Source organism: Zonotrichia albicollis, chromosome 1 (genome assembly GCF_047830755.1).
Source record: "Zonotrichia albicollis isolate bZonAlb1 chromosome 1, bZonAlb1.hap1, whole genome shotgun sequence".
Lineage (NCBI taxonomy): Eukaryota > Metazoa > Chordata > Aves > Passeriformes > Passerellidae > Zonotrichia > Zonotrichia albicollis.
In genome coordinates this window covers 43,288,271-43,315,096 of record NC_133819.1, presented here as the reverse complement: position 1 = coordinate 43,315,096, position 26,826 = coordinate 43,288,271, and the positions used below count along the sequence as shown (strand labels likewise).

The 26,826-nt window shown below is 35.8% G+C and overlaps 1 protein-coding gene across 9 annotated transcripts in view; it reads right to left on the bottom strand.

The window, feature by feature from the left end:
• The window catches only part of ATP2C1 (ATPase secretory pathway Ca2+ transporting 1), a 62,503-nt gene that overhangs the window by 1,024 nt on the left and 34,653 nt on the right, over positions 1-26,826 (bottom strand). For all 9 annotated transcript variants that reach the window (XM_005480998.4, XM_026799206.2, XM_074539556.1 and 6 more), the window contains 23 exons: positions 26,692-26,781; positions 23,913-23,948; positions 22,963-23,024; positions 22,499-22,607; positions 20,610-20,765; positions 19,981-20,049; positions 19,203-19,278; positions 18,634-18,700; positions 17,464-17,588; positions 16,138-16,235; positions 14,616-14,711; positions 14,416-14,505; positions 13,590-13,694; positions 11,769-11,925; positions 10,308-10,478; positions 9,219-9,316; positions 7,621-7,671; positions 6,666-6,832; positions 5,010-5,078; positions 3,213-3,329; positions 2,304-2,451; positions 1,585-1,680; positions 650-791 (listed from right to left, as the gene is read on the bottom strand). In XM_005480998.4, coding sequence (XP_005481055.1) covers positions 650-791; positions 1,585-1,680; positions 2,304-2,451; positions 3,213-3,329; positions 5,010-5,078; positions 6,666-6,832; positions 7,621-7,671; positions 9,219-9,316; positions 10,308-10,478; positions 11,769-11,925; positions 13,590-13,694; positions 14,416-14,505; positions 14,616-14,711; positions 16,138-16,235; positions 17,464-17,588; positions 18,634-18,700; positions 19,203-19,278; positions 19,981-20,049; positions 20,610-20,765; positions 22,499-22,607; positions 22,963-23,024; positions 23,913-23,948; positions 26,692-26,781 — 2,395 coding nt within the window. The remainder of the gene's footprint in view (positions 1-649; positions 792-1,584; positions 1,681-2,303; positions 2,452-3,212; positions 3,330-5,009; positions 5,079-6,665; positions 6,833-7,620; positions 7,672-9,218; positions 9,317-10,307; positions 10,479-11,768; positions 11,926-13,589; positions 13,695-14,415; positions 14,506-14,615; positions 14,712-16,137; positions 16,236-17,463; positions 17,589-18,633; positions 18,701-19,202; positions 19,279-19,980; positions 20,050-20,609; positions 20,766-22,498; positions 22,608-22,962; positions 23,025-23,912; positions 23,949-26,691; positions 26,782-26,826) is intronic.

The window sequence follows — 26,826 nt, the reverse complement described above, 5'->3', positions numbered from 1 at the left end:
ACAAGATACTAAAAGCTTTTACAGTATCTCATAGACTTATTTTCAGCAACATAATTAACTTAATCCTGAAAAAATAATAGTAATATAATCAGAAATTATGCTACAAAAAATACATGTATTTCATTACAATCACTTAAATCCAGAAAACTACAGAAGAAATAAACCTTTGTCAACAGCATTACGTATCTATGGCTTTTTAAAATTCTCCTTTTCATTTACCCTATGACAATGCAATCAATACTAAAGGATTGGATTTCTAAGTAAGGTGCTTATATTTACAGAAAAAATTTGTGAACTAGTTAAATTAGCAGTGCTCAGCAACCTACTAAGTCAGTAATTTTGCCTGCAACAAAATTTATATTAAAAATTCCCAAATAAATAAGCACCTTTATATAAATTTAAGAACACACTGATCAGTTATGTACCATATGCATTTAAATAATGGTTCCAAAGAAAACATCTAGAATGATTCAAAAAACTAAAAACCAAATCAATGAAACAAACAAAACCCTTACCCACAAAACAAAAAAGCATCAGCAAGCTTTGTATTCCTGTTGTATACAAACAGACAGAAAGTGATCTTACAGAACCACACCACATTTATAACTTAATCCTTAATGGACAGTTTTGAAAAGGGAACTGTTCTTACCCAAGACACTCAGGCTTTCTGTTTGGAAAACCTTCTGAAGTGGAGGAAAATAAATGACCAATAACTGTCCCATTATAGATCCAAGGACAGCGTAGCAGAACATTTTGTTACTGCAAAGTCCAATCTCAAACACAGATTTTGTCTGTAAAAACAATCATATGTTACATTAAGATTACAACAATATGTAATCTTGATTATCTAGACAAGAAACTACAATTTCTTTTCATCCAGACTTTTAGCAAAATATAAAGTATTCCTGTTGACCTCTTAGATAATCCAGAAGTTCTTGGACAGGCTAATTGCATTTTCTCCCTGGCAAATAGAGTACAAGTCTTGTCTTCATAGTCAAGAACTTGCATATTGATCTCACTATTCCACAAGTACAGTTCATCAGAAAAGGTTACCACTACACTATTCCATAACAGATAAGACTGCAAATTACGGTAAATGAAATAATGTATACTTTCACAAAATTTCAGACTTGTTTCCTTAGAATGAAAAAATATACACAGATAAAAAAACACAGACCAGTTTCAGAAATTTTCCTTGAACTATGGGTTTAGAATTACAAAATATAAAAGCTAAGGCCTTCAAGATATTTCACATTCTGGTAAGGCTGCTGAACTGACAATTTCCAGGAAGAAAAAAAAAAACCAACCAAGTATACACAGCAATACAAAAGAACATCACACTTCAGTTCTTAATAACAACTTTCTTATTTTTGTCAGGATACCACCATGGAAACAAATTAAGTAATTAATTTATCTGTAATTTAAGAAATTCTACCTAATAAATACATGAAACTCTGAGTTTAACAGCAGATGTGAAGTAAATCTGCAGGAACACACAAGAAACAAACACAGCAAGATCTTCCCTCAAAGAAAACTCTGATTATTGTGTTAATACTGTGTAAATGGACAGTATGAATCACTTACCTGAGATCTAGAACTCAAAGCATTGAACATATCAAAAAATACAAAACAGGTGAAAGTCATGGTTGTATCTCGTGGTGTTATTACATTGTCTCTTAACTGCCAACAAAATAAAATGAAATGGCTTTAGCATGCTTTAAACCCTCCACAATTAAACAAAGTCAATTAAACAAATTATTACAACAATTCTACAATAAGTTTTACCACTTAGGGAATGAAAGAAAAAGGAAGCTGTCTGCCCCAAGCTGATTTATTAAACCATACATGAAATCACCTGTAATTTATAAAAATTTGTAATTCCAAGCTATGATTAAATGAAGCCTCCTGACCAACATTTATTCTAGCACATGGAATAGCAGGAATTCTATGATGCACTACCAAAAGTTCACATAACATTTTTCTCTACTGGGAAAACAATGTCAAATGGCTGTTTCATAATAATCTGGTTAGAAGATTTACATAATTACTTTCTATGGGCAAAGTTTCCAAACTAGATTTGGAACCTGAAAAAGTCCATGTTAAAATAGAGATCGGGGATAAAGGTGTATTTTGCTTTTGAACAACTGTTTTGAAAATCTTCCTCTCTATTCTGCTAGTATTAAATAAGCATGGCCAAAACTCACAACTAAGCTCATATTAACTCTGAATTCCAACTGCTGGCATAAAAAGGATTTCTTTTAATTTAGGTTGTTTCTACTTTAAGTTTTGCCCTTTTGTCATACCTCTCTCCAGAAGACGAACAGTGTTCCACAGACAATAATTATTGATGAAACCAGTATTTTAATGATCAGGTTTTTAGTCAGAATGCTGTCCTTCAGATTTCTTGGAGGTTTTCGAATAATGTCTTTATCCACGGGCTCCACCCCAAGGCTTACAATTAAAAGAACATTTTACATTTTTATCATCATAAAATTAATTTACTGCTTCTAACTTAGGCATTAGATTTTCTGAGTTGAAAAAAAGAGGATTTAATTCTAGTTCCTCACCATCTCTCACCCCACCATCTACTTGCAGTGAAGAAGGTCAGAGAAAGAACCCAGAGGGAAGCCAGAACCCTGCAAGCAAGTTCCATGGGCATATCCATGGATCTTTAGATAACCTTGCTGCCCCCATATAATTAGATACTAAAGCAAACTAAATAGAATTAACACAGAAACATACTACAAACATTGGAGTTCACAGAGAAAGTTCACATGGATGCACTGGGTTGGAAGAAACCTTCAAGATCATCACATCCAACCCATGCCCTGACACCTCAATTAACACATCAAGTGCTACATCCAACCTTTTTTTAAACACATCCAGGGATGGTAACTCCACCACCTCCCTGGGCAGACCATTCCAGTACTTCATCACTCTTTCTGTAAAAAAACTTTTTCCTAATATCCAACCTACAGTTCCCTTGGCACAGCTTAAGGCTGTGTCCTCTTGTTCTGTCAGCTGCTGCCTGGAGAAAGAGACCAATCCCCGCCTGACTACAGCCACCTTTCAGGGAGTTGTAGAAAAAAGTTTGCTATTTCTGAAACATCTCAGTGAAGTTTAACACTTCACAGTTCCCTTTATGAGCAACCATTTCCTTTGTTGAAATAAAATGCATACAGAACCCAACAGAGTTAAGAGTAATTACTTACCTTTGAGCTGGAGGTCCATCCATAATAATATTGATCCATAAGATCTGCATGGCATTGAGAGGATTAGGAAAGTTCATTAATGTAGCCAGTGAGATTAAAGTCAGTGCTGCTATACTCCTGTTGAAAGAATCCATTTTTACAACTGTCAGCATTGAACATTTCTGAAGATCCACTGATAACTGCTTTGTAATCAACATTTCAACTGTTTAAGAGTGGATACATATTTTGACAATGTGAATCATGACTGATGTTGTTGAACTTTAAAGATAGAGCATGAAATCCTTTCAAATACTCATTCTGACAAAGCCCATATTTAAAACAACATTGTTCTAGCAATAAAAAGGCAACAAATTTGCATTTTAAAACCTCCCAAACTTTTAGGTAACATTTCAGAATTATCACTCACCATCACCTAATTGATTCTTTCATGGGGGACTGGGTCCTATAGTTTTCTTGTGCCAAAATTGAACTTCTAAACATGGTTTTGAAAAAACAAACTGCTTTTCCACTGCTAATGTAAACAAACACACTCTGTGCACCTGTCCCTGGTTTGACTGGTCAGTCAAGGCAAGGTATGACTCAAGCTCCCTAAAAATACCTACGACCACTCCTCATTACTAGCAAGATGAGAAGGCAGGCCAAAGACTGAAAAACAGATTAGCTGGCTGCAAGCTCAGCATTAGAAACCTCTGTAAACAAATATGCACTACTTGCTCTCAGTGCAAGATTAAGAGGTTTCATAACCAAGAAGAAGAAAGTAAGGCTTACAATAATTCCAAATTTAGCACTGTATTGAAGCCTATTATGCTCTCCCTGCAAAGAGGGACAGAAAAAAACCAAAGGGATTAATCAAAAACAGGTAAGGACACTTTCTTAGAACATCTGTGCTTAGTTATTTTTCAGCAGCAGATTCCTAGTCTAGTCTTGGTAAGACCAGACAGGACAGCTGGTAAGACTGAAAGTATATGCCAATTGTTACAGTGTTTATGCAGGTAAACAAATTGGTCTTTTCTGGGTTTTGTTGTGTTGGGAGTTTTTGTTGTGAATTTTGTGTTGTTCTGGAGGGTTTTTTTTGAGTGGTATTTGTTGCTTGTGGGTTGGGATTTTTATGGAGCTTTTCTGAGTTTGTTTTATAAGAGGTTTTAGATTTGGTTGGTTGTTTTTTAAACTTCTGCAAATTTCAGACCACTCTGAAATGTCATGAAGGCTTCAAAAAAGTACACGAACAACATGGTGAAGAGAAAAAACATGTCCCTGAGTCCAGATCCAATCAGATAAACTCACAAAAAATTTGAAACTAAGGCTTAATAAACTCTTGTCCTCTTGCCTTACATGTACATTATGTAGCTAGCAGGTGAATCCTTGCGTGCAAGAAAAGGAATTCACCTTCATACAGTTAGCTCATTCCACAAACCAATACATGGATTTCAGAAGAACTACCCTCCTGATCCCCTGGCTTCCCCCATTTGAATCCATGTACTGGTTAAGGAGGGACTGACTATGAGCTTCCCATTCAAACAGAGACCCAAAGGCAGCTCTGCTGCTTCTCATGATCCCTTCAGTAACCCACTTTACACATCCCAACAGGAAGAACTATGACAAAGTTACATGTCTGTTTATTGCACCACCTTCTGGGTCTTTAAAACAAGCCACCAAACACAAAATAGTGAAAACTCAAAAGCACAGTATATCAGCATCCTACTAAATATTTACAGTATTAACATGAATTAATGCATCTGCTTCATGCTTTGATTCATTCACAAGAAACTTCTGATACTGACAGCTTTTCAAACTTACGTGCTCAGTTGAAATCTAACAAAATTTTTTATATTATTATAAATTCCTTTACCCTCTTCAATTGCAGACCTGCAATTAAAAACAAAGATTACATTACAAGACAAATCAATCTACTGCCACAAAAAACCTTAAAACAAACCAAAAAAGCTATTAATTTAAGCACCAATAAAACCAGCAAGAAGCAAATGGAGCTGAGGTTCTTTTAACTTTGGTAGTCATTGTTTTTCAACTTGACTTATAAGAACCCAAACTATTCTGTGATTGTGAATAATCACAAGTTATTTATGATCATTCAAGATGCTTAACTTTGAAAATGTAATTATTAGAGTAAGATCTCCTTTACGTTCAAAATTCACCACCATCCTTAATCTTTCTAAATCAAGTCAGATAATTAAAAAAAAAAAAAGAAACCAAAACAACAAAACCCAAAAAGCCAACAACTCCCCCCCACATACTTTAAAAAAAAACACAGCAATACAACATGGCTTTAGAGGACCATGTATTCTTCCTGTACCAGAATGAAATATGTACAGACCATCTTCACAACCCCTAGCACGTGTCACAACTTGCCTATCACATTATCACAGCTACTGCAGTGAAAAAGGATTTTCTGGTACCCAAATCACATCTACTTTGCTGCAAATAAAACTGATTTTTTTCTTACACTCCCACAAGAATTAAACAGCATCCCTTTGGTAACTTAAAACAAAAATAATTTAAAAGGTGGGGAAAAGATGTAAAACTATGGAAGTTCATACTTCTTTTTTTCCTTAGCATTCACCACTCTTCTCTCTCTCCTATTGAGAATTCTCCTGATGACATGAGCAAAACTGGATAACAGAGTCCAGCAAAAATCTCACCAAGCCCATGTAAAGTACTGACTACAGATGTCCTTGCTATGTACTCTTCTGCCTACGTTAAAATGATTCCCTTCTCTGTTGTGTTTTTGCATAACACCAAATTTCTGTTGGCTGAATTAGTGTGACAACCTCAGATCATCTTCTGACATACTGCTACATAGGTAGATTTTCTTATACTGTACTTTTCACTTCTTCCCAAGGGTTAAATGTCATACTTTGGAACTGAAGTGTTCTGAGATTGATGTATAATTTCAAAATGAAGGCTATTTTGCCAGACAGCAGTTCAGCTCTGTCAACAATCACTACCTTCAAAAGTCAGATGAGTTAAAGTCAAACCAGGATTAAGTTTAGCTAAGCTCTTTTTGAAATACACCAACCAAAAAAATGAACAAGTACAAACAGCTGGTTACCAGATACTAATAACCTGGTTTCACCTGTGAAATCTAAACAGTTAACATTTTTTTCCTTTTCTGAAATCACCACATTTAAGAGTTGAAAACAAACAGAGATCTATGTAATTTTTTAAAATCTTGAGTGGAATGCTCTGTCTTCTTTCATTAGTTTTATGCTTCTGAAGTACAAAATTGAATGAAATCTACTATCCGCTAACAGAACCACAATTTCACCTCAATTATGTTTCCAAACATGTTAATACTCCTCACTGAGCAGAAAACTCATTTACAGCAGCTACAAGCTCATTTACAAGTTCAGGGGGAACTTCTATTTTTCTATTCGTTTAACCCAGGCAACATCTCATTAAAGTTATATAGTACAAATGTACATAAAGGCCACCTACATTATTGTCTGAAAATCATCATCCACGAGGATCATATCTGCTGCCTCCTTACAAACATCTGTTCCAGTTTGTCCCATGGCTACACCAATATCTGCAGCCTTCAGAGCAACAGCATCATTAACTCCATCTCCTGTCATAGCTACCACAGCACCATTATTCTGTAAGGACTAAAGAGAGGGAAAAGAACTTAAATCAGGGATTGAAATAACTCATCCTATAAAATTATTGTAGATACAAGGTTTGGGTCACTGCTCCCCCTCCCCCATTTTTTATACTTGCACTGTAATGTCCTAAAGAAAAAAGCAGCTGCTTCTGTTCTAAATAGCTTTTATACAAGATTTTGGGTTAAACTTCAGTTTGTATATTCACAGCCTAAATTTTAAAGCTAGGGTATTTAAACTCTGTCTTTAGGCAAAAGAAAACACTCTAGAGAAACAAGATACTGTATTTCCATATTACCATTATCACCTTCTCATAAGTTATGCATGCATCCCTATGGTCTCAGTGTTTTGAATTCTCCGTATTGTTACTTTTCTGATTGTTCCAATTGAGTCCCAATTGTTACACTGAGTCCCCCCTTCTTTGCTACCTTCTTTTGTTAATTCTGAATAGAGGCATTGCCACAGACATGGCTTGAAATTCATTCCCTTTTATCCCATCTGACAAGTATCAGAAATATGGTTCTTTCAAGCTCCTAGGCAATTCAACTGCAATGTGACACAAAATCAGAATCAATCCCCAGCTCCCTACATAGAAGAAAGCACAATGTTACCTACCCATTCCTTGTGGGCACTATGCATTTTTTCTATGTAATATTTTCAAGTACACTTCACTGCCAAATCAGATGCATTTCTGATTTCATCTTGACACACTGTAGCACACTACAGTTTAAGTAAAGGCAGCACAGGCAACACCCACAGCAACAGTCCAGCATTTGAACCTCTCTATAACATACCTTTATAATTTTCAATTTATGTCGGGGACTGGCTCTGTAGAATACTGCAACCTATTAAAAAAGTAATGAAGTAGTGGTGAAAATTTCAGATACATAATGAATTGCACTGGGTTCTCTTAAGGTAGAGGGTAAAAAATACAACCAAGGTCAACTGTGTTCTTCTTAACTCTTGTGCTGAAGCACCAGTGAGCTGTGTTTTTAATTGAATGAAATCATTAATTTTAGAGGAGATTCAAAGTGTGTTCTGGTAACAAAGTTAGTTAGTGCTACTTATTTCAAGATAGAATGTGCAAATTAAAAACCTTCTAAAATAACAAAGCAACTGAGGTATAATGGCTTGCTGCTGGCCTTCCTGACTAAATTCATGCAGGCAATTGTGGCACTGACTCTACAATCCCCATCCTTTCTCCTTGTCAGCACAAGCAACAAGCTACTCAGGAGATTTCAATTTTACTAGTTTCCAGCAGATTATTAAAAATGGATGTTTTAAAGATAATCAAAAATTCTGACTTGGAAGGATCAATTTTCAGATTTTTCTTGTCTCTGGACTTCTCTGTAAACTGAAATTTGAGCACGTGGAATTTAGTTTTCCATAAACTCCATACAGTTAGCATTTTTCCTTTTCAAGAAGCCTGACAAAAAGCTGGATTTCTCATCAATCAATTTAGACTGTATACAGGTATCAATCTTATTGGTTGATTTTAATTCCTAGTAAGATTTTAAGCAAACACCTAGAAAAGCAATTGGGTCAAAGGTCAAACACGTGTAAGTAAATTTTTATCTATTTCAGTTATTTAATGTGGACAGCCCTTAAGAACATATAAACCACATAAACTAAAAATTACTATTTGTCACATAATTCTTGCTTTTTCCCAGTTTCTGTGAGTTACTAAGAAAAGACAGAAAGCTGACATGCACATCTCTTGCTTGCAAATATTGGCTTTTGACTTGCTTACACCAGGCTCAAGCATGCTGCAGTCTAATTTTGCAGTTCTTTGCAAACAGAGCAGCATTTTGCTGCAAGAATTTTGCAACATGGCTAAACTTGAACCTGTATTGCATTTGATTATGTCTTCACATTCATAACCTGGACATTGGTTAATCCATTTAGTTATTTAATAACTAAAAAAGTATTAAGCAGTAACTTATTAAATAGACCCCTTCAAAATTCTCAACTTGTGACCTCAGATTGATCAAAATAATTAGAAACATGGACAAGTCTTACAAATTACAAAAGAATGCACTGTCTGAACATGCAGACTCTAAGATTATATAAATGAACTGAGTTGCTCAGAAGTAAAATGGCCTAATAATACAAAAAGTTCAGTAAGAGGTGGCAAAATGAAAGTTAAAGATAAAAAAAACCCTGAATCATTAAAAGAGACAGAAGCAATTTATTTTCTGATATCTAAAAAGATAACTGCATAAGTTGAACAAAATAGATTTTCATATTGGTCATGTCAGAAAAAAGATACTTATTAGAACAATATTATTTGTCACTCAGAAATTATATTTTCGTTTGCCACAGAAAACAAGCATTTCTCAATATGTAAATGTATCCTTTGCCACATTTCAGTAAGTAGTGCATCAAAACAAACCTTTGGTGTTATTTGAGAAAGCTGCTGAATATCCAAATCATCTATCTCTTCTCCAGAGATTGCCTGTGAATTTTTGGAATACAATCCTAGTCGACTAGCTGTAAAAAAATTATAAAAAAACCTTATGATGATAATTTACCCTTTTAAGATATTAAGTACTCTATTATTTTTAATCCTAATACTTTCTGCAGCATTTCAGATTTGAAATACCTGGAGCAGAACATCTTACTACATTACTGATTCAGTATGTTGGAGTAAATTACATGAACTCCTGAGTAACAACAACACGCTACAAAGTCTACCCTAAATCAGATATTTATTTGCTTAGTCTTTTTAGGTCTAAAGGTCTGTAATTGATTCTGCCAGGTGTCATATAAACAAATAGAGGAGCTCAGTTATCTCAAAGAATTTACAGTTCAAAAACAACATGACAGAAGATGAAAAATAACATGAGGGAGACAAGGAAAAGAAAAAAACCTTTGATAAAATACTCCGAGTTTGGGGGTATACTCTTCATGTGCACATTGAGCTGTTAATCATCCTGTTTGTAAAAAATGCTCATTCTGGCTGAAGTGCTTGTTCTTTAATGCACTGTATTGTAAAAAGAAGTTAAGTAGTTTGTTTAAATATTTATTACTAATACTTAAGGTTCAAACTTAGTTATATGGACAAAACTACTAGACAGCACTGAAGTGATATCATTATTCCTTGTCACTGGCTCTTTTAGTTCATCCCTGCTGTCAGAGACAGGCACCCAAAGCTGAGTGCAGGCAGGATGCTGGTGGTGATGTAACAGTAAGAATCAGAAATCAAGCATATGTATTAAGTAAACAACATGAAAAAAATACAGTTTCAAACAGCCAAAGCCATGTTAACCAAACTAGAAAAGCTGCTATTCAAGCTGAAACCAAAGTATCACTTCAGGCTAGGGTTGTGGGTTTTTTGGGTCTTTTTCCCTGCTAATTCCACTGTGCCATACATTCACCCAAAATACAGAACTCAGAAATGTTAAAGACTTAATACACACACTTCCTAACAATTAGCTAAACAGAAAACAAGAAAATATGAAAGGAAGGGAACTGCTCATACCAATGGCAACTGCAGTTTCCTGTGAATCTCCAGTAACCATTTTTATTGCAACTCCTGAGGTGATGAGTGTAGTAACAGCTTCTTTAACACCAGTCCGCGGGGGATCGATTATTCCCACAAGCCCCAAAAAAGTCAGCTGTCCTAACTCAGGACCAGAAGCTAAGGCCAGAACTTTAGGAAGAAAAAGAAATAAAAATGTTAAGACTTGAAATTAATGTTTACATCAGCATTTAAAACAACTGTTTCTAACTAACAAGCCAGCATAAAGCAAAGGGCTGCAATTGATATTTTCCCTTTTTTCAACCTTGGTAGTAGCAACGCTGAGCATTCACAACAGCCTACTTATGTACACTCTTGTCTTCTAAAGAACTCCTTACCAAACAGCCAGGTTTTAAAGATAACTTTCCTATTTATTCTCATCTGAAAGTGTTTATATTTTGACTGTGTGGAAAGAGAACCACATCTAACTTTGTGATTTCTCTGTGCATTTCTTTTATGCATTAGGATGAAAGGGAGGATCATTTACATATTTATTTTCTGCTATAGTTTTTTGGTTTTTTTACCTTTTGAGAGGCAGATTTCATTGAGTACATGCTGAATATTTTCTGAAATGTCTTTTCAAGTAGGATTCTTAATTCAAATATATTTAAATGTCATTAGAGTTGTAAGGAAAAAGCAAGTTTGCTCTTTTCAAAAACATTACCCTTGATTTTTTTGACAGACAGAACAAACGACTGTTCAAATAAAACAACAACAAAAAAAAATACCACTCCTAGCATATCCTCTCACCTTCTAATAATTTGTATCTTGGGAATTTCCTGAGCCACTGAGTACAGCAAAGGTACTCTGTGGCTCCCTTTAAAAATAAAATTAAAAATTTTGAGAGCTGTGCACAGACTTAACAGCCTAGAGATCTCTTCACAGAGGCCAAAGAAAGCCAGTCATGTATAATCCTGGCCCATAATCAACTCCTGTCAATCATCATGTGAAAAATATTTTGTTTTATCTAAAATTCTATACAGCTTGTTAACACAGAAGATAATTCTAATGGCATTTCCTGACCCGCAATCAGTTGTGCTAGCCTAACTCATGAAGGTGAGAGAAGCCAAAGTAATGGACAAATAAACACATTCACATTAAAAAAACCCCACAGGCATCCATAATAAGGTATGGAAGCCATTAAGTAGCAATGTACTATTCAGTTATGGTCATAGGCAAGAGATGACAGAAAGCAACAGTGCCCTCTCACCCTCTGCAGTTTAATCATGGTATTATACAGGCCTAAAAACTAAACACAGTGGCACTCACTGAACAAAAAAACCCAACCAACTAAACAGAAAAGAAGATCCCAGTGTTTTGGGTTGCTCTTGTTTGTTGTTGTTGATTTAGGGTTTTTTTTAACAACAAGCAGTGCCATTTAAGTGAAATTGATATTTTGACAGACTTTTGAAACAGCCTTACCTCTAAGCCCTGCAGAACCCATAGACACCTTCTCTTGCTGGTATTGCTCTCTCTGCTGCTGCACCAGGGGTAGGCTCTGTCCCTTACAGTTATAGGATGTGCAGTATCTAATGACTTGTTCATAAGCACCTTTCATAAAGCAAATCTCAGGCTTGTCCTAAAAGAAAAAAGAGCTGCTGTGTGCACGTGTGCATGCATAACCACACATACACAAGCACATACACATGGATGCATAAGAATGACGTGTACTTTTGTTAACAACCTTAAGAACATAATGCAAATAAAACTTACACTTCTAAACATAAAAATCTGTTCTTTTGAGTGTCTCTAGACAGTGTAAATTCAAGAGTGGTAAAGTCAAAAGAGCCAAGCTAGTAATCAGTACCTCATTTCAGAACACAGGCACTGCAAGTCACAGTTTACAGACCAAGAGGCCATGCAAAGGACAGAAATTCAACCTGCACAGGACATTAGACCTGAAAGACCTTAAGCTCCTCATCAGACCAGCTGCACAGGTCATTAAACATCCCCTCATTCTTGTACAAGGCCTAGTAACTCTAATATTTTCCAGATATGCATTTAGCCTTGATATGACAGTATCATGGGACTGAGAGTCCACCAGCTACCTCAAACGCTTAACTCCAATGCTAAATCAACTCATTCCTTCTCCTCCCTCCCTTTCCATTAAGAACTGCTGCCTCAGCTAAATTTCCAATCACTGATCACTCATCTTTCTCTCCAGCTGAACTAAAAAGCTCTTTTTTAATATGCCTATTTTCTTCCTGTGAAGTTATTCATATGCACAGCAGTCAAGTTACCTCAATCTTTAATGATAGGCTTAAGAGAGTTCCATGTTTCTAAATCCACTGCATATTCTTAGTCTTCAAATAATTTATGTTCTTTTTCAATCTACTATCAATTTTCCAACATTCTTTTAAAACTGCTGATTCCAAAACACAGACACAGTAAGTCTTTACATAAATTAAAATCTTATAGCAATTTGTGCTCTTTACAAAGACATGGATAATCAACAATATAACCCCTACAGCTAAAAAGAGTCAAGTGCCTTCTTTCCAAAGCAGATTTTACAGTGATATTGGAACACTGTCAGCAAGCCTGATTTTGATCTGAAGTACTGCAAGATTTTTTTCATAAATCTAATATAAGGTCTGTTGTTGCACATACTGTCTAGAAGGCTCCGGTTATCAGACTGACAGTGATTATGTCAATACTTGTAACAAAAACATTTATATGGATCTAAATGAAACATGAATGCACATATGTATGTGAAAGCACCAGAAGGCAGAAAAAGAGATTAAAAGAGTAGGTTTTATTGATAATCCATGCCAGTGTTGACATCAATAAAATTTGTCAAAGCTGGGGATGTGATGTCTGCATCAAACCAGAAACCCTTTGTTTCAAAACAAATGAAATTTTACTATTGAACATCAATGCATATTCTTGCTCTTAATTCATTATGTAACTATGCAGCACTGGAACAGCAGAAGATTGGCAGAATTACTTTGGATATTTGAGAAGAAAGAAGGAAGGAGAAATAGTTAAGTATACATTCAAGGTCTCTGTTTTCAAAACACTTAAAATCATCTTCCAGGATGTCTTTTATGGAAATTATTTCTTGTGATTCCTTTTCTCTACTTCAGAGCTTGAAACTAAAGCTGTGTCTATTATCAAGCCATATTTCTAGGACTGTGCACTACTGCCAGCCTTCCAAAACTTCTGAAGCGAAAAATGAAGGTATTAAACAAGGTAGATATCCATTCTACAGAGCCAGTGCTCATGGAAACAGTGATTGAAGTTTACCTGCTGTGTTCTGTGAATGCATTTAACAGCCATCCATTTTTGCTCTGAGCTGAAGGGATATTCAGCCTTCCTTATGTAGTCTTCCTGGACTCCATCTAAACCCATCTGTATAAAACAGAAGCATCACCACAATGTCAGGACCTTTTCTTTTCAAACAGGTATGAAATTTGATGACTTGTTGAAACACCTTAGTTAGCAAACATCACTTAATTAAAGAACAATTTCATCTCCAAAGTTGCCTTTTGAGCACACTGTTCCAACTTACATAGACTTCTTGGCAAACTAGCACTGAAAACACTTGGAAACTTCTTTCAGGCTTCAGCATGAGCCTTGCTACATTTCTCAGTAGCTGTAATGGGTGTGTCACAGCATTACACAAAAAACCAACAACAACCCCGCTCCCTTCCCAACAGAAAAGAACCCAAACACTTCAGGACAGTGTCTACAATTCAAAAGCCCTGCACTTGAGAGGCATTATAAATTCTGCAGTCACCAATACATCAGTTACCACCTTCCCTCTGCTACTGATGTGAAACTGGGAAAGAGACAGTACAATCAATATTCAACAGGTAAATCAGTTTGTGGCAGGTGAAAAGACAGTACTAAGTGCAAAAAGATGAAAATAGAGATTTTACTTCACTTGTAAATTTTTTTTTCTGATCCTTCAGAATGCCCAAGATTTACAAGAAAGAAACATAGGAGATGAGCAGCTGCAATACAAATCTAGGAGATCCAAAAGAGAAGAAAATGAGAAAAACAAAGCCACAAATTATTTCTACACATTTCCCACCTGCCATGAATCCAAAAAGCACCATCAAGTACACACCTTCATAGCCAGTGCAATTAAAGCCCCTTCTGTTGGCTTCCCCATCAATGTGTTGTTTCTAATCAAGGCATCATTGCACACACAGCCAGCCTAAATGATGAGGAAGGAAAGGAGAGAAAACAGAACACAAAGTAAATGCCGTGCAAAGCTCTCGTGCTACATCATCAGTTAAAACTCACCTTTCTTTGCCAAGACCTTACCTCCACAATTTTGCTAATGGATGGGTTGTTATAACCATGAATAACTTCACCATCGAGCATCACTTCTCCAAACCTGTTATAACCTACTCCAGTAACCTGCAAGACAAGCAGCCAGAGGCAGCATGCAATGTAATGTTCACCAGGTTAACTGCTCTCAGCTTTTTATAATAAACTACAGAAGAAATGCAAAAGGCCATTCATGATGCTGCTTTTACTCAGTGTGCATGAATTCTTCTTACTCAGCTTCTAATGCAGCAGCAGTCTGAATTCAATAAAATATATTAGAGACAAATTTCTTTTTAACAGTATCAATTTTATTCCTCAGCATAAATAAATGTAGTGTATGTTGTTTCCTTACAGTATTAGGCCTGCTTTCTTTTTTCTTCTTTCTTCTGCTTTCTAACTTTTTCTCCTATTTTTCTCTACCCTGATTAATAATGCATACCCCCTGCAGGGGAATGGAATTACAGAGCAGAGTCCTACTTCCACAGAGTTATTAAAAAAAAAAAAAAAGAAACAGTTGAACAGCCTCTCAGTTATACTTCAGAAGGTGTTAAACCCAGTAAAATTGTATTTTTAGTGCATAAAAACCAGGCATCCTACTAGGATCCTAAAAAAGCCCTCATATCTACAGCATTAACAGCTAATATATTGCACAGCCATTTTAAGTTCTCTTTCCATTAGGAAAAAGGAGCTGATTTGACCCAGATGCAGCTGTGCTAGTAGCAGTATTCATAAAGACTTCTAGCAACAAAAATACAAGTATCAGGATATATAAGAAAGTACAGGCAAATAATAGGAAACAGTGTGAAAAAAATGTCAGTATTTTTGCTTGCAGAATAAAATTACAAGATTGTCTATTAACTCTATTGTGGAAACAAAACCCAGGTCAAGGAGTTTGAGAATTTCAGAACTTGATTAAAACATTCCTATGAACCCACATTCAGTTCCACACCTCGCTGCTTTTGCTTCTCTTTTGTGGATTTACATCATTGGTCTTTCCAGCAACTCCCTATCTCAACAATCACTGTTTCACGTCCATCCTGCAAGTCCATCCATTATAAAAATGCAAGAGTGAAAATGCATATTCAGTATGAATAGTTCACACAATAAACTGTCTTTTAGGCAAAAAGTTGGATATCTCCACTTTAAATGTGTGGGACATGTAAATTTTAGGGGGTTTTCTTCATACCTGAAACAGCAAAATAGCCTCAACTTTCTGTAGAAGAAAAACACAATCTCTCAGCTTGTCTGTGTATCTTAGCATCTGTCTCTTATTCTGTGTAGTCACCAAAAGTTGTAAGAACTTAACATCTATAAAAAAATGCTTCTGTAACCAGAGAAGGGTTGGATGGCACAGCTCAAAGACTGCATACTAAATGAACCAAGGGACAGGAGTTTAGTGCAATAAATTTATGCTTTCTTAACTGATGCTTTACCTGTAGTATAGTCCAGCATGTTTCAGCTGATACACACAACAAAATAAAAAGGCAAATTCAAGGCTAGGTGTCACACCACATACCTCAGCATGCTGCCCATCAGAAGTAAAAATATGGGTAACAGTCATTTCATTCTTTGTCAGAGTTCCAGTTTTATCTGAACAAATGACATTGCAACAACCTGAAATAACAAATTAACATTTATAAGACAATTCTTGTCTAGAACAATCAGAGTAACTAACCAAGAGAAAAGTATGCAAGCTGAGCAAATTTCTAGAAATATTGCAGCTGCCTGTGAATAAAAACAAGTGAGAGACAACAAATTTTCAACTTATAATGAATAATTGTACAAGGCTCTTTGGGAGTTTGTCCAATAAATAAAAAAACCCCTCCAAACTAATTTAAATCCCAAATTCACAATTTTTACAAAATGTGTCTCACTACCTCTCCTTTATTTTATTCTGCTGTAACTCAAGCTACATTACCGAAATCTCAATTGTGATTCCTGGTGAGGAGAAATATTAGGAACCTGCTTTACAGAAGTCATTCTTCTTTACTAAAAAGTACAACACATGCTTAACACCAGCCATTATATTTGTGTCACACTAGTAAGTCACAAGTGACTTTCTAATAAACCTGCAAATTTTAATAAGCTTGAAGAGATTACAAAAATGTGAGATTTGCATATGCCTTTTTAACTCTGGAATGGAGATTCTGAGAGACTGTTGCAGTATCTTGACATTTCTAGACATGACAGCAGGAGCTGTACAAGCATCAAAAAACCTTGCAACGCTAATGAAACTGCTAGAGGCATTGGAAAAAAATTCTCAATCTTCAAATTGCAAAAAGGAATTCAGTAGCAGCAGATTTATTTAACTTAGTATTTCTATTTCTTTTCCATATTCTGCTCTTTACATGTTTTGACTCAACCTGCACACAGAACTTCTTTGAGTTTTAAAGTTTTTAAATGATTTTACATTCCAATATAAGCAGCATAACATCCTGAAGGTGCATTACGATTACAAAGCTTTTTCTAATATTCAAATATGGATTTGCTTTCAACTGTCAATATCATTCCTAAATTTACACCAAGAAAGTTTTAATTTAAAAAAAAAAAATTACAAATCTTAACAAGAACATCTTATAGCAAACAATCAGTTTACTGTATTGCTAGCATGGCATGCTATTAACTGGCAGAGTTTTTATTTATTCCAAAGGAGTAGTTAGAAGGCCTACAGAGACATCTCCCTGCATTGCTCCAGGGTAACACACATTCAATTCAGGAATATTTTAAAGATGCCAGCATGCTGCTAGCAAAATAAGAATACCTGCTTTGTTTTCCTCATTAGTCATCAGTATTTCCTAACATTTACACCAAAAACACTATCTCTAAGTCAGTCTAGTCATACCTAAAGTTTCAACAATAGGCAGCTTTTTTACAATAGCCCGTTTCTTCACCATTCTCATCACACCGAGGGCCAGTGTCACCGTTACCACAATTGGGAGTCCTTCAGGGATTGCAGCTACAGCCAAACTGTAATGAAAGTAAATACACAGATCTGTTTTCAAATGTCACACAGGAACACACAGTAGTGATGAATTTACAATTCAGACCATTGTTTCTGTAGCTGACTGGTCACTGAGATTAAAACAGAAAAGGAGTCACCATGTGATTCCAGTTGTATAGCATTCATTATAAGAAACCCGCTGAAGACAGCAACAAATGAAATAAATTAATCATTTCTGCTCATTATTTATGCAAAAGTATGAAGAAATGTAGGGGAGAGGGAGAAATCAATTGGACATCTGTCTTGCCTACACAAAACACTAATTAGGGCTGTGCAAAGCAGCCCAGATTGTGAAGAATAAGTGTAGTCAGCACTAAACAGAACTGGGAAATGCCACCACTGATCCACAACTGCTACTGCCAGATCATGATGTGGCAGCAAATCAAGTGAGGGAATGGCCTTGAAGGTCATTTAGAAAACAAATAAACTTGATGACAGTGTAAATGCTCAAAGATGCAGTTCCTGAGTTTCTTTTCTCCCCTCCACAAATGCATAATTCTTCAGAATCTGATCCTGTCACTTAAAGAAACCCTACAGCACAGCACTTATGCCCATGTAATCAGCAACCCAATAACTTTTCTAGGAGTATAGAGTTAGACCATCTAAATTCAGTGCTGTTCTCAGCAAACACACTGGGATTAAGTTTGCATAATATAGCAGAGGTTGAGTTATTGAACTACATGACAAAGCTTGCAATAACTTTGTCATGTGCCTTGTAAAATTACAGCTACTTTATTTACTCAGCAACAAAAACTCAAATTGTAGAACTCTACTGCCTGTTTGCAGATGTTCCACAAGACAGTCAGAAATCACCATATGAATGTAAAGTTTAAGAGACTAAGAGGAACACACTGCATTATTAAAAATATGTAAGAACTTGCTTTGCTATTTTCATTTTAAATTACATGAAGTTAAGAGCGGCGTAGGCAAGCATATTTATGAAATAGATCACTAGCTTTCAAACACTTGCTGTAACAAATTATCTGCATTATTTCACAACATAAATCTTACCTCACACCAATTGTGAACATATCAAGGATATGCTTTCCTTGCAACCAGCCAACTAGCATAATAACTCCTATAAAGAAAACAGTCAAGGGGATTAATGTAAAACCAGCAAGTACTGTAGGCTCATGGGGACAAGAAAAAAATTCATATAACCACAACAAAGCTTACTACTGCACTACCTACAAAACATTATTTATTTCATTGTCATGATTCCATTAGTATAGCAAAGATGAAGAGAACTTTAGCCAGTCAAGTTGCCCAATCATATCCTTAAGTGAGGTACTTGCTTTCACACACCTTGAATCAGAATCCAAGACACATTGCAATTTAAAAGGAAGCATTTGGAGGACAAAATGTCATTAAAGTACATTTGCAGGAAGAAGCAAGTGAACACCCTTATGATTAGAGTTATGTCACATTATGCAATTTGCAGATGACTAGTGACATGAACTCAAAGTGACCAACGAAATCAGGAGCCAAAAGATTTAGAGATTTAGTCTTCCATTTCCCAGGCCTCCACACTAGTTTCCTTTGGTTAATATTTTGCAATTATTCTACATAAATTATCTTACCTATTATACCAAAGGAATACAAGGAAAGCTGTTTTCCCAAGAGATCCATGCTCTTCTGCAGAGGTGTCTTTGGAGCCTTGATGAATGGCAAACAAGCAGCAGTTAACAAATGAACCACATTTTACTTCACAGATGCAAAATTCAAGTCAGTCAGTGGATAAGATGCAGTTATACCCTATGTTTCCATACATTTACTTTAGGAAAACAGACTGTTCTTTCACAGAATTCAATGAGATTCAAAAATACTTCAATGAAATCAAATATTTATTAGAAAATATTCTTCTAGGGCTTTGTGATATCTCCAAAAAACCTAATATAAAAGGTCTTATAAAAAATTTCATTAAAAAAACAACACATCATGCCAACTACAAGCTACTGCACTTCCTGCAAGACCAAAAAAGCTCTTGGTAGCAAGAATAAATCTGATTTTCAAAATACAGGCATTAGAGCCCTGGAAAGCCAGTTACATTTCAGAAGGAATGTTTTTAATCATCTACACAAAATTCAATGTAGCAAAACAGAAAGCTATGTAAATATTTAGACAGGTGCAGAGTATTATATTCACAGTTAGTATCTTCAGGTCAGCAATGGAAATTATGTTGCACCACATGCAATTACTATTTTCATGTCCAAGAGCTAAAAGATTTGCTTCACTAGAAGAAAGGGAAATGCTGACAGCAATGTATGTTTAACTAAGTTCCTACAGAATAAATTCAAAGTTTTAATGAATGAAACACACACTTTCAAACTGTCTTTACTTCTAAATATCTTCTCTTACCTCTTCTGCTTGCATCATCTTGAAAACCTCCCCAAATTCAGAGTTTTCTCCTGTTCCAATAACTATCCCCTAAAAAAAACCAAAAAACAACATAAAGATAAAACCAAATCAAATCTGAAGTTTTAATGTTAGTCGTTTTTATTGACAGATTTAACTCCAATCATGGAAAAAATGCCATTTAGCCCAATAAACATTTTAACTTGGTTTATAAAATTAGTTCTTGCCACAAGCAGGGATTTTTTTCCTAAAAAGCCTTTTGCCTCAGTGAAACAAATTGCTTTTCTGTGCACTGCTGAAGTACTTATTAACTACCAGCAGCAAATCTCAAACTGGTAACACCTAACACTAGCCAGAATCATATTTTCTGTTACACATTTTCAAACAAGTGAGTCCAGCTCTAGAAGTAAAGCACCACAACCTAGACAGAGGAGTTTCACATCATCTGCTCCCTATGAATTTGAGCTCTTATGGCCATAGTTTTCTTATTAAACTAGTGTATCAAAAAGCAGCAGTGAGAAAAACTGTGCAAAGTATCACACTAATCACCAGGAGGTAAACTTAAAAATTAAGAACTGCCTTCAAACAGTTAAAACATGGAACATATTCTTCTCTCTCAATAATGATTTTACCTTTGCTTTTCCACATCTGACCAATGTCCCCATGAAAGCAATATTGCTCCTAGAAGTAAGGTCTCCATTGGTTGCTGCTGGCTGAGGAGCTGTAGATTTAGAGCAAGGAGCTGTCTCACCTGTGAGACTGGATTCATCAATAGAAAGGTCCACAGCCTTTGAAAACAAAACAGGTTAAAAAAATGACAATATTTTGTAAGTTTTTGGAAGTGAAATGGTAAGTTTCACAATTTTGACCATTAAAATATAACCAATTTATTAATATGATAAGGACATGTCAATATTTTAAGGATCAACTGAGCAACAAGCACTCCTACAAAGCTCTCACCTGAGTTAAAGATGAAAGATGAAGATGCCACTTTGCTACTGTTCAAACTTAGCCACAAGTTCTGAAATACTTATCACCACTACCAAAAGGAATTGTGTTTCAAGCCTTCACTGTTATAGGTACATTAGTTTTTGATTCAATATGCTGGCTTAAAAGAGGATGATCTGAAAACCTGATGGACCACTCATTAACATACAGAAAACCTAGGCCAGAAAAGATCTGCAAATTCATTTTAAAAATCAAGATTGTCTCCAAAAAGTCAGACCAGTGAAGAAAAGTTTTCATTTGTACAAATGCCTTCCCAAAGCAAATAGTGCCTAGTTATCATTTCTACAGATTTCTAGGACAGCATCAATGAGAACATGCAGAACAAATCTAGTTCTTTCTCTGAAAATGTGATCTCTATATAATTTCTTTTTAAACCCAATAGACATCAGAAGAAAATAAGATGACATGCTCTTATTTTCGAATGATCGGCAAGAATAGTTTACAATAAAAATTCTCCTGTAGTGAAGGGCTGCAGACAGCTGAGAAACTTCTAATTCCATTTCTGCTTTGCAAGAGGCCTGAGCATGCTGCTGTCATAGCATGGTATCAGATACGAGCAGGAAAGTAGGTGCTGCTGCAACAGCAGTTTCATAACAATGCAGGGACTGCACAATTGCCAAGGGAAGCAGAGTGTTTGCAGTCATAAAAAATAAACCCACTCAAGTACCAACTACACCACAGAGGCAAACAACACAATCCAAACAAATTTGTCAACTAGTTAATTTAGAATTTGTCATGAAATGAACACTGATTAATTAACTATCAGCTGTGGATAGCCTGGGCAGATTTTTATATCCAGACACTATTTAACAGGATAGATGGCCCAGATATTGAGCAAACTGAGGATGCCCAATCTGACAGAAAAATAACATTATTCAACTAAGGCCACCAAAATATGACAGATATATATATATATATATACACACACATATTCCACTTCATTTTTAGAGAACATTCAAGTACTGCTATAGTGCAATTGCTTCAACTCAAGCACTTCCAGCAATGCTAATACCACAAATTAAGTATTCAGTAAACTAGAAGATACAACACACACTGATGAAAAAATGTCAGAGAGAAAAGATTTCACCAGCACAGTTTCACAAGTTTTTCTGATATTCCACGATTGGAGAACAGTGGAACTATACCTCAAAATGTAATGCAAATAAAGAGTGAAAACCACCTTCAACCAGATGAAAAATATCTTAGCATTCAGACAGAAAACAATGTTTTTACTACATATTTAACATTGACAGGGAAAAGACAGCATTTTCTAGAGTACATTATATATAAAATTTAAAAATGCTTTCTCCTCTCCTACAGTAAGAAACAACAAACATTGGTTAAGGATGTATGTGACATTTGGAAAGTAATTGTATCAAATTTTCTATCAAGATAGTTGTGAACTCCAAACAAGAACACTTACTGCACTTCAGTACTCAGTGGCTATCTTCCCTTCCCCTCTGTCTCACAGAAAGTAAAGTTACTAAACATTAAATCCAAGTTAGGAATATACCTCAAATAACCGTAGATCAGCTGGGACTCTGTCTCCCACTGACAGGCAGACTGTATCCCCTGGCACTAAATCTCTTGCAAGCGTGTGTTCCACCCGACCTTCTCGCACACTGTAGGCACAAAGAGCAGGGAGAGTGACTTCTCTGGCATCCTGGCTGAGAAAAGTATTCACACCATTGCACCTTGCAATGCTACACATTTCAGCACAATATTTCTAACTTGCTGCTTGTTTCTGAGAGCTTACACACCAGTAACACCACTGGAAGGGTTCAAAGACACAACCACACAGTGTAGTGTTTTAGGTTCATAAAGCAATCTTTAAAATAAACCAAAGCAAAGTGAGTTCTATGTCAGCATAAAAACTTGACACAAAGGAACTAAGCTAAGTAAAGCCTTTCCCATTTATTCATTTCAGATTAAACTTCCTATGATTTACTTTAGGACTTGAAGGACAAAACTACATACCAATGGCATTCTGGAGGCACTAGTTTACTAAGCTCTTCAAGAGATTTTTCTGATCTGTACTCCTGCAGAGACATTTTTTTAAAAATAAGATCATAGTTTTAAACAAGGAAAACTTGCACAACATAAAATACAGCTACTGAAATTTATTTCATTAATAAAGTTGCATTAAGTAATATTCCAAACAGATAAGACATGACTTTCAAAAGTTCTATGTCAGATAGGCTAAAAAGCAAATATGGTCCAAACACTGAAAATTTTTACAGATTTGCCTATATGCACTTCTTCTGAAAAAATAGTAGAGGTCCTTTATATTTTCTTTCAATATCTTCAGGTCTTTGTAATACTTACGAGAATGCTTCTAAACTCAGGGATCTGACACATTATTGAATGCTACATTTTAACAAATAAGTACCAAAAATACTGCGTTCATGTTCTTAGCCCGCTCCCCCCCCCCCGTCCCCCCCCCCAGCCAAGGTAACACAGCTCATCTTTAACTGGACAAACAGGTTACAAAATTATGATAATTAAAGATATAAAGTACAAACAGACAAAGCAATTCTGGTTTGGGCACACCCTGACTAAAGCTGTGCATTTACAAAAAGAAAACTTTTTTATGACTTGAGAAACAAAGACAATCTTTGTTTCCATTTCTGCACAAAACTTAAGCAAGAGCTACATTTTCAAAATCTTTTCTATGAAGTTAGATGTTTATGTACTTCTACACTGTTTATCACAAGGACTTATAAGTACTCTTATTGCTGAGTATAATACTGATACAGGTGCATAAATGTCAACATGGTTAAAGCAGGAAAAATCATGCACTTTAGGAAAGGCAAAAGACTTGGATGAAAGCCATTCACAGCACAATGCACCAAGACAACTGCTTCAGTCTTTTTAATAAAGGAATTCACATAAAAGCAATGATCTTATTTGGACAACAGCTGTCTTACCTGAACGAAGGCAACTGTAACAACAATGACTATTGCCTGCAAGAGAACAGAAGTGGGTGAGATAAAAGCATTCCAAATGACCATGAAAGTAAGCAATCATATTTGATTTTGCTCAGTCATAGTTGTTACTACATATTAACAAGATGATTTGGAAACAAACTCATTTTCTCATGCTCAAAATCACTCTGTATCTCTCAGGTCTGTCATAAAAGCAAAGCCATTATCTATTTGCACCTGCTTCAGTGATGTCCAAGAATGCAATAATCTTATTTTGAGTAAAATCAGGTTAATATCTAGAGAGCAAACTTGAAAAACTGCCTCTGCTTCCTGTTTCTAAGCAGTGAGTAAGAGACAGCGACTGAACGAGACCCATGACACAAACAGAAAAACTGACTGGTGTTTTCTGTGACTAGAACAAAGGTGTGTTAACTACTGCAGGGCATCACAGATGTGGTTTCACTCAAATACCAAGATAACACAAAGACTAGATAAAAGGCAGCAAGCTGAAGAACCAGTCTGGAGCCATAAAACATCCTAGCAAGAACAAGAGGAGGATGAGCCTCAGAAACTCTGCCCAAGGCACCCACAGAGTGAAACAGGACACCGGGCACAACCCAGACAGGATGTCAGAGATCCCAAACAAAAAAGCTAAAAAATGTTGCTCATAAGGAAGAATCCAAGATAAGTACCAAGGCCTCAAGAGCAGCCATCATAGTCCCCTCTATCACATACAATTCTGGTTGCAACACTTTAACATAAACATTACAGGGCTTCTAAGCAAGTGATGTGAAAGTGAGCAAATGAAATAAATCTATTTCAGGAAACAACAAAGATCAGAGTTCACTGTAGAGCAAGTCCCATCTTCTCCTTCAGTACACTCTCATATTTAGTTTTGCTTCATTAACTGAATTTGTTACTCAAGCTGAGTTGTTACACTGATTTCTTCCAGAACTGTAACACAACAACCATTAATTAAGCCTTTCAAGTACACACAGCAACTACTAAAAATAACCAAGATATTACCATTTTGCAAGTGAACAACTCTCTTGAACTCTTAAATAAATCCACATAAAACCACCTTACTTGTGATAGTAACATTAGCCTCACCAACTGAATATGAGGAAATAACTATATATATTTCATCTTTTCCATTTCCACCACAGGTGCATGGTTTTTGGAGGCTATATTACACTCCACAGAGCACACTACCTGAAAAAGCTTTGCATTCCTAGCCTCACATCAGTCTCTCAGCTTGTGTCTGTGTGTAATGGCCTGCATTAAGAAGCCAAATGGAAAGTATTTAATGAATTTATTTTTCTTTTAATCTTCATCATTTCCCAGTCCAGATCAAGAGGTTTTGCATTTATACTAGCAGAGCTAAAAGGATGGCAGAAGCAGCTCAAGGCAGCAATGCTACCAAAAGTAATATATGTCATTGATCTTTAGCAGAAAATGAGTTTTGTTGCCAAGGCTCTGAACACAATGCATAGTCATAGAAAAAGTGCACTATCATCTGAAAATGAAATAAAAGAAATGTACACTGGGTGATAAAGTGGGCATTATTGATAATAACAAGACTAAATGGTACATGTTAGTCAGATGTTAGACAAAACCCACAGCTATACCTTTAACTCAATCACACTTTTTCTCTGTATTTTAAGATATTTCTACCAATGTTCACAAGGCTATTAAAAGATTTCTTCCAGGCTGTACCAAAGAATGCAGAAATTACTGCTCTCTTACACTCACTGCCTTGTTTTTTTCTCATTGCCTTGCTCAGGAGGGTTAAGAAATAGAATTAAAGGCACTAACCAAGGGGAAAAAACATGAAATAAGTCAACTTTCAGCCACAACAATTAAATATATTTCATAATACAACACTTTACCTACATCCAATTTAGGAACAAAACAAACTACTCCAAACTAATGCTACACTCAAATTCAAAATTGCAAGTTTCATCTTTAAGAGGTCACACAGGTTGTCTTTCAAAGGCAATTATTCTTTATAAAAAATTAGAGGGGTTAGGAGCAAACCTCCAGTGACCCTGAATTATGTACAAAAGTAAAGTCAACACAGAAAGTACAGAGGTAAGAGAAAACAGAAAAAAAACCCCAGCCAGGACGTGCCTCTAGTCATACAGAAATCATGATTTTCAGTCACCACCTATGACCCCTAAAAGGTCAAAGGGATTACAGTTTTCTTCTCTGTGCCAATTGCAGTGACAAACAGTTGTGAGTACTATATTTGGCTCACAAGTTCAGCACCCTATTTAACTGCAACCTTCTACAAAAATTTATTATTTCAGCTTCTGTCTTCTGTGATTTCTAGAAAGTTCAGGTTTTACTTCATGCTTTAAAAGATTACATCTTTCAAGTAAATTCACAGAAGGTTTTTGTTGGCTTCAATTTGAAATTAAAGCATAATTTTAGATTAAAATTACACAGAACACACCAAAAATTGCTTCTCTGAACAAATGCCTAAAAACAGGCATTTTACCAATAGAAAAGATGCAATAAGCAGCCAAAAGCTATTCATGGATTTATTTTCATATGTATTGCTGCTCTCAGTCAAAGAAAAGGAAAAAACCAAAATGCAGTCACGAACCAAATGGATTTAACGATGGCACACAAATCCAACTCAGTAACTGCAACCAAGTGATTCCACCCCACACTGGCACTCTCATGATGCTGAACACACGTGTGTGTTCAGCATCATGACACATTCCCAAGTCACACATTCCCAAGTACTCCCAACCAAGACAGAATTTTAATTGCTTACCACAGTAATACTGACAGCATCATCAAACTGATGCATTACAACACTGATGACTGCAGATGCCAGGAGAAGCATAATAAGGGGATTTTTAAACTGAAATGAAACAGAATAGTAATTCAGCCACACTCTTGACAGCAA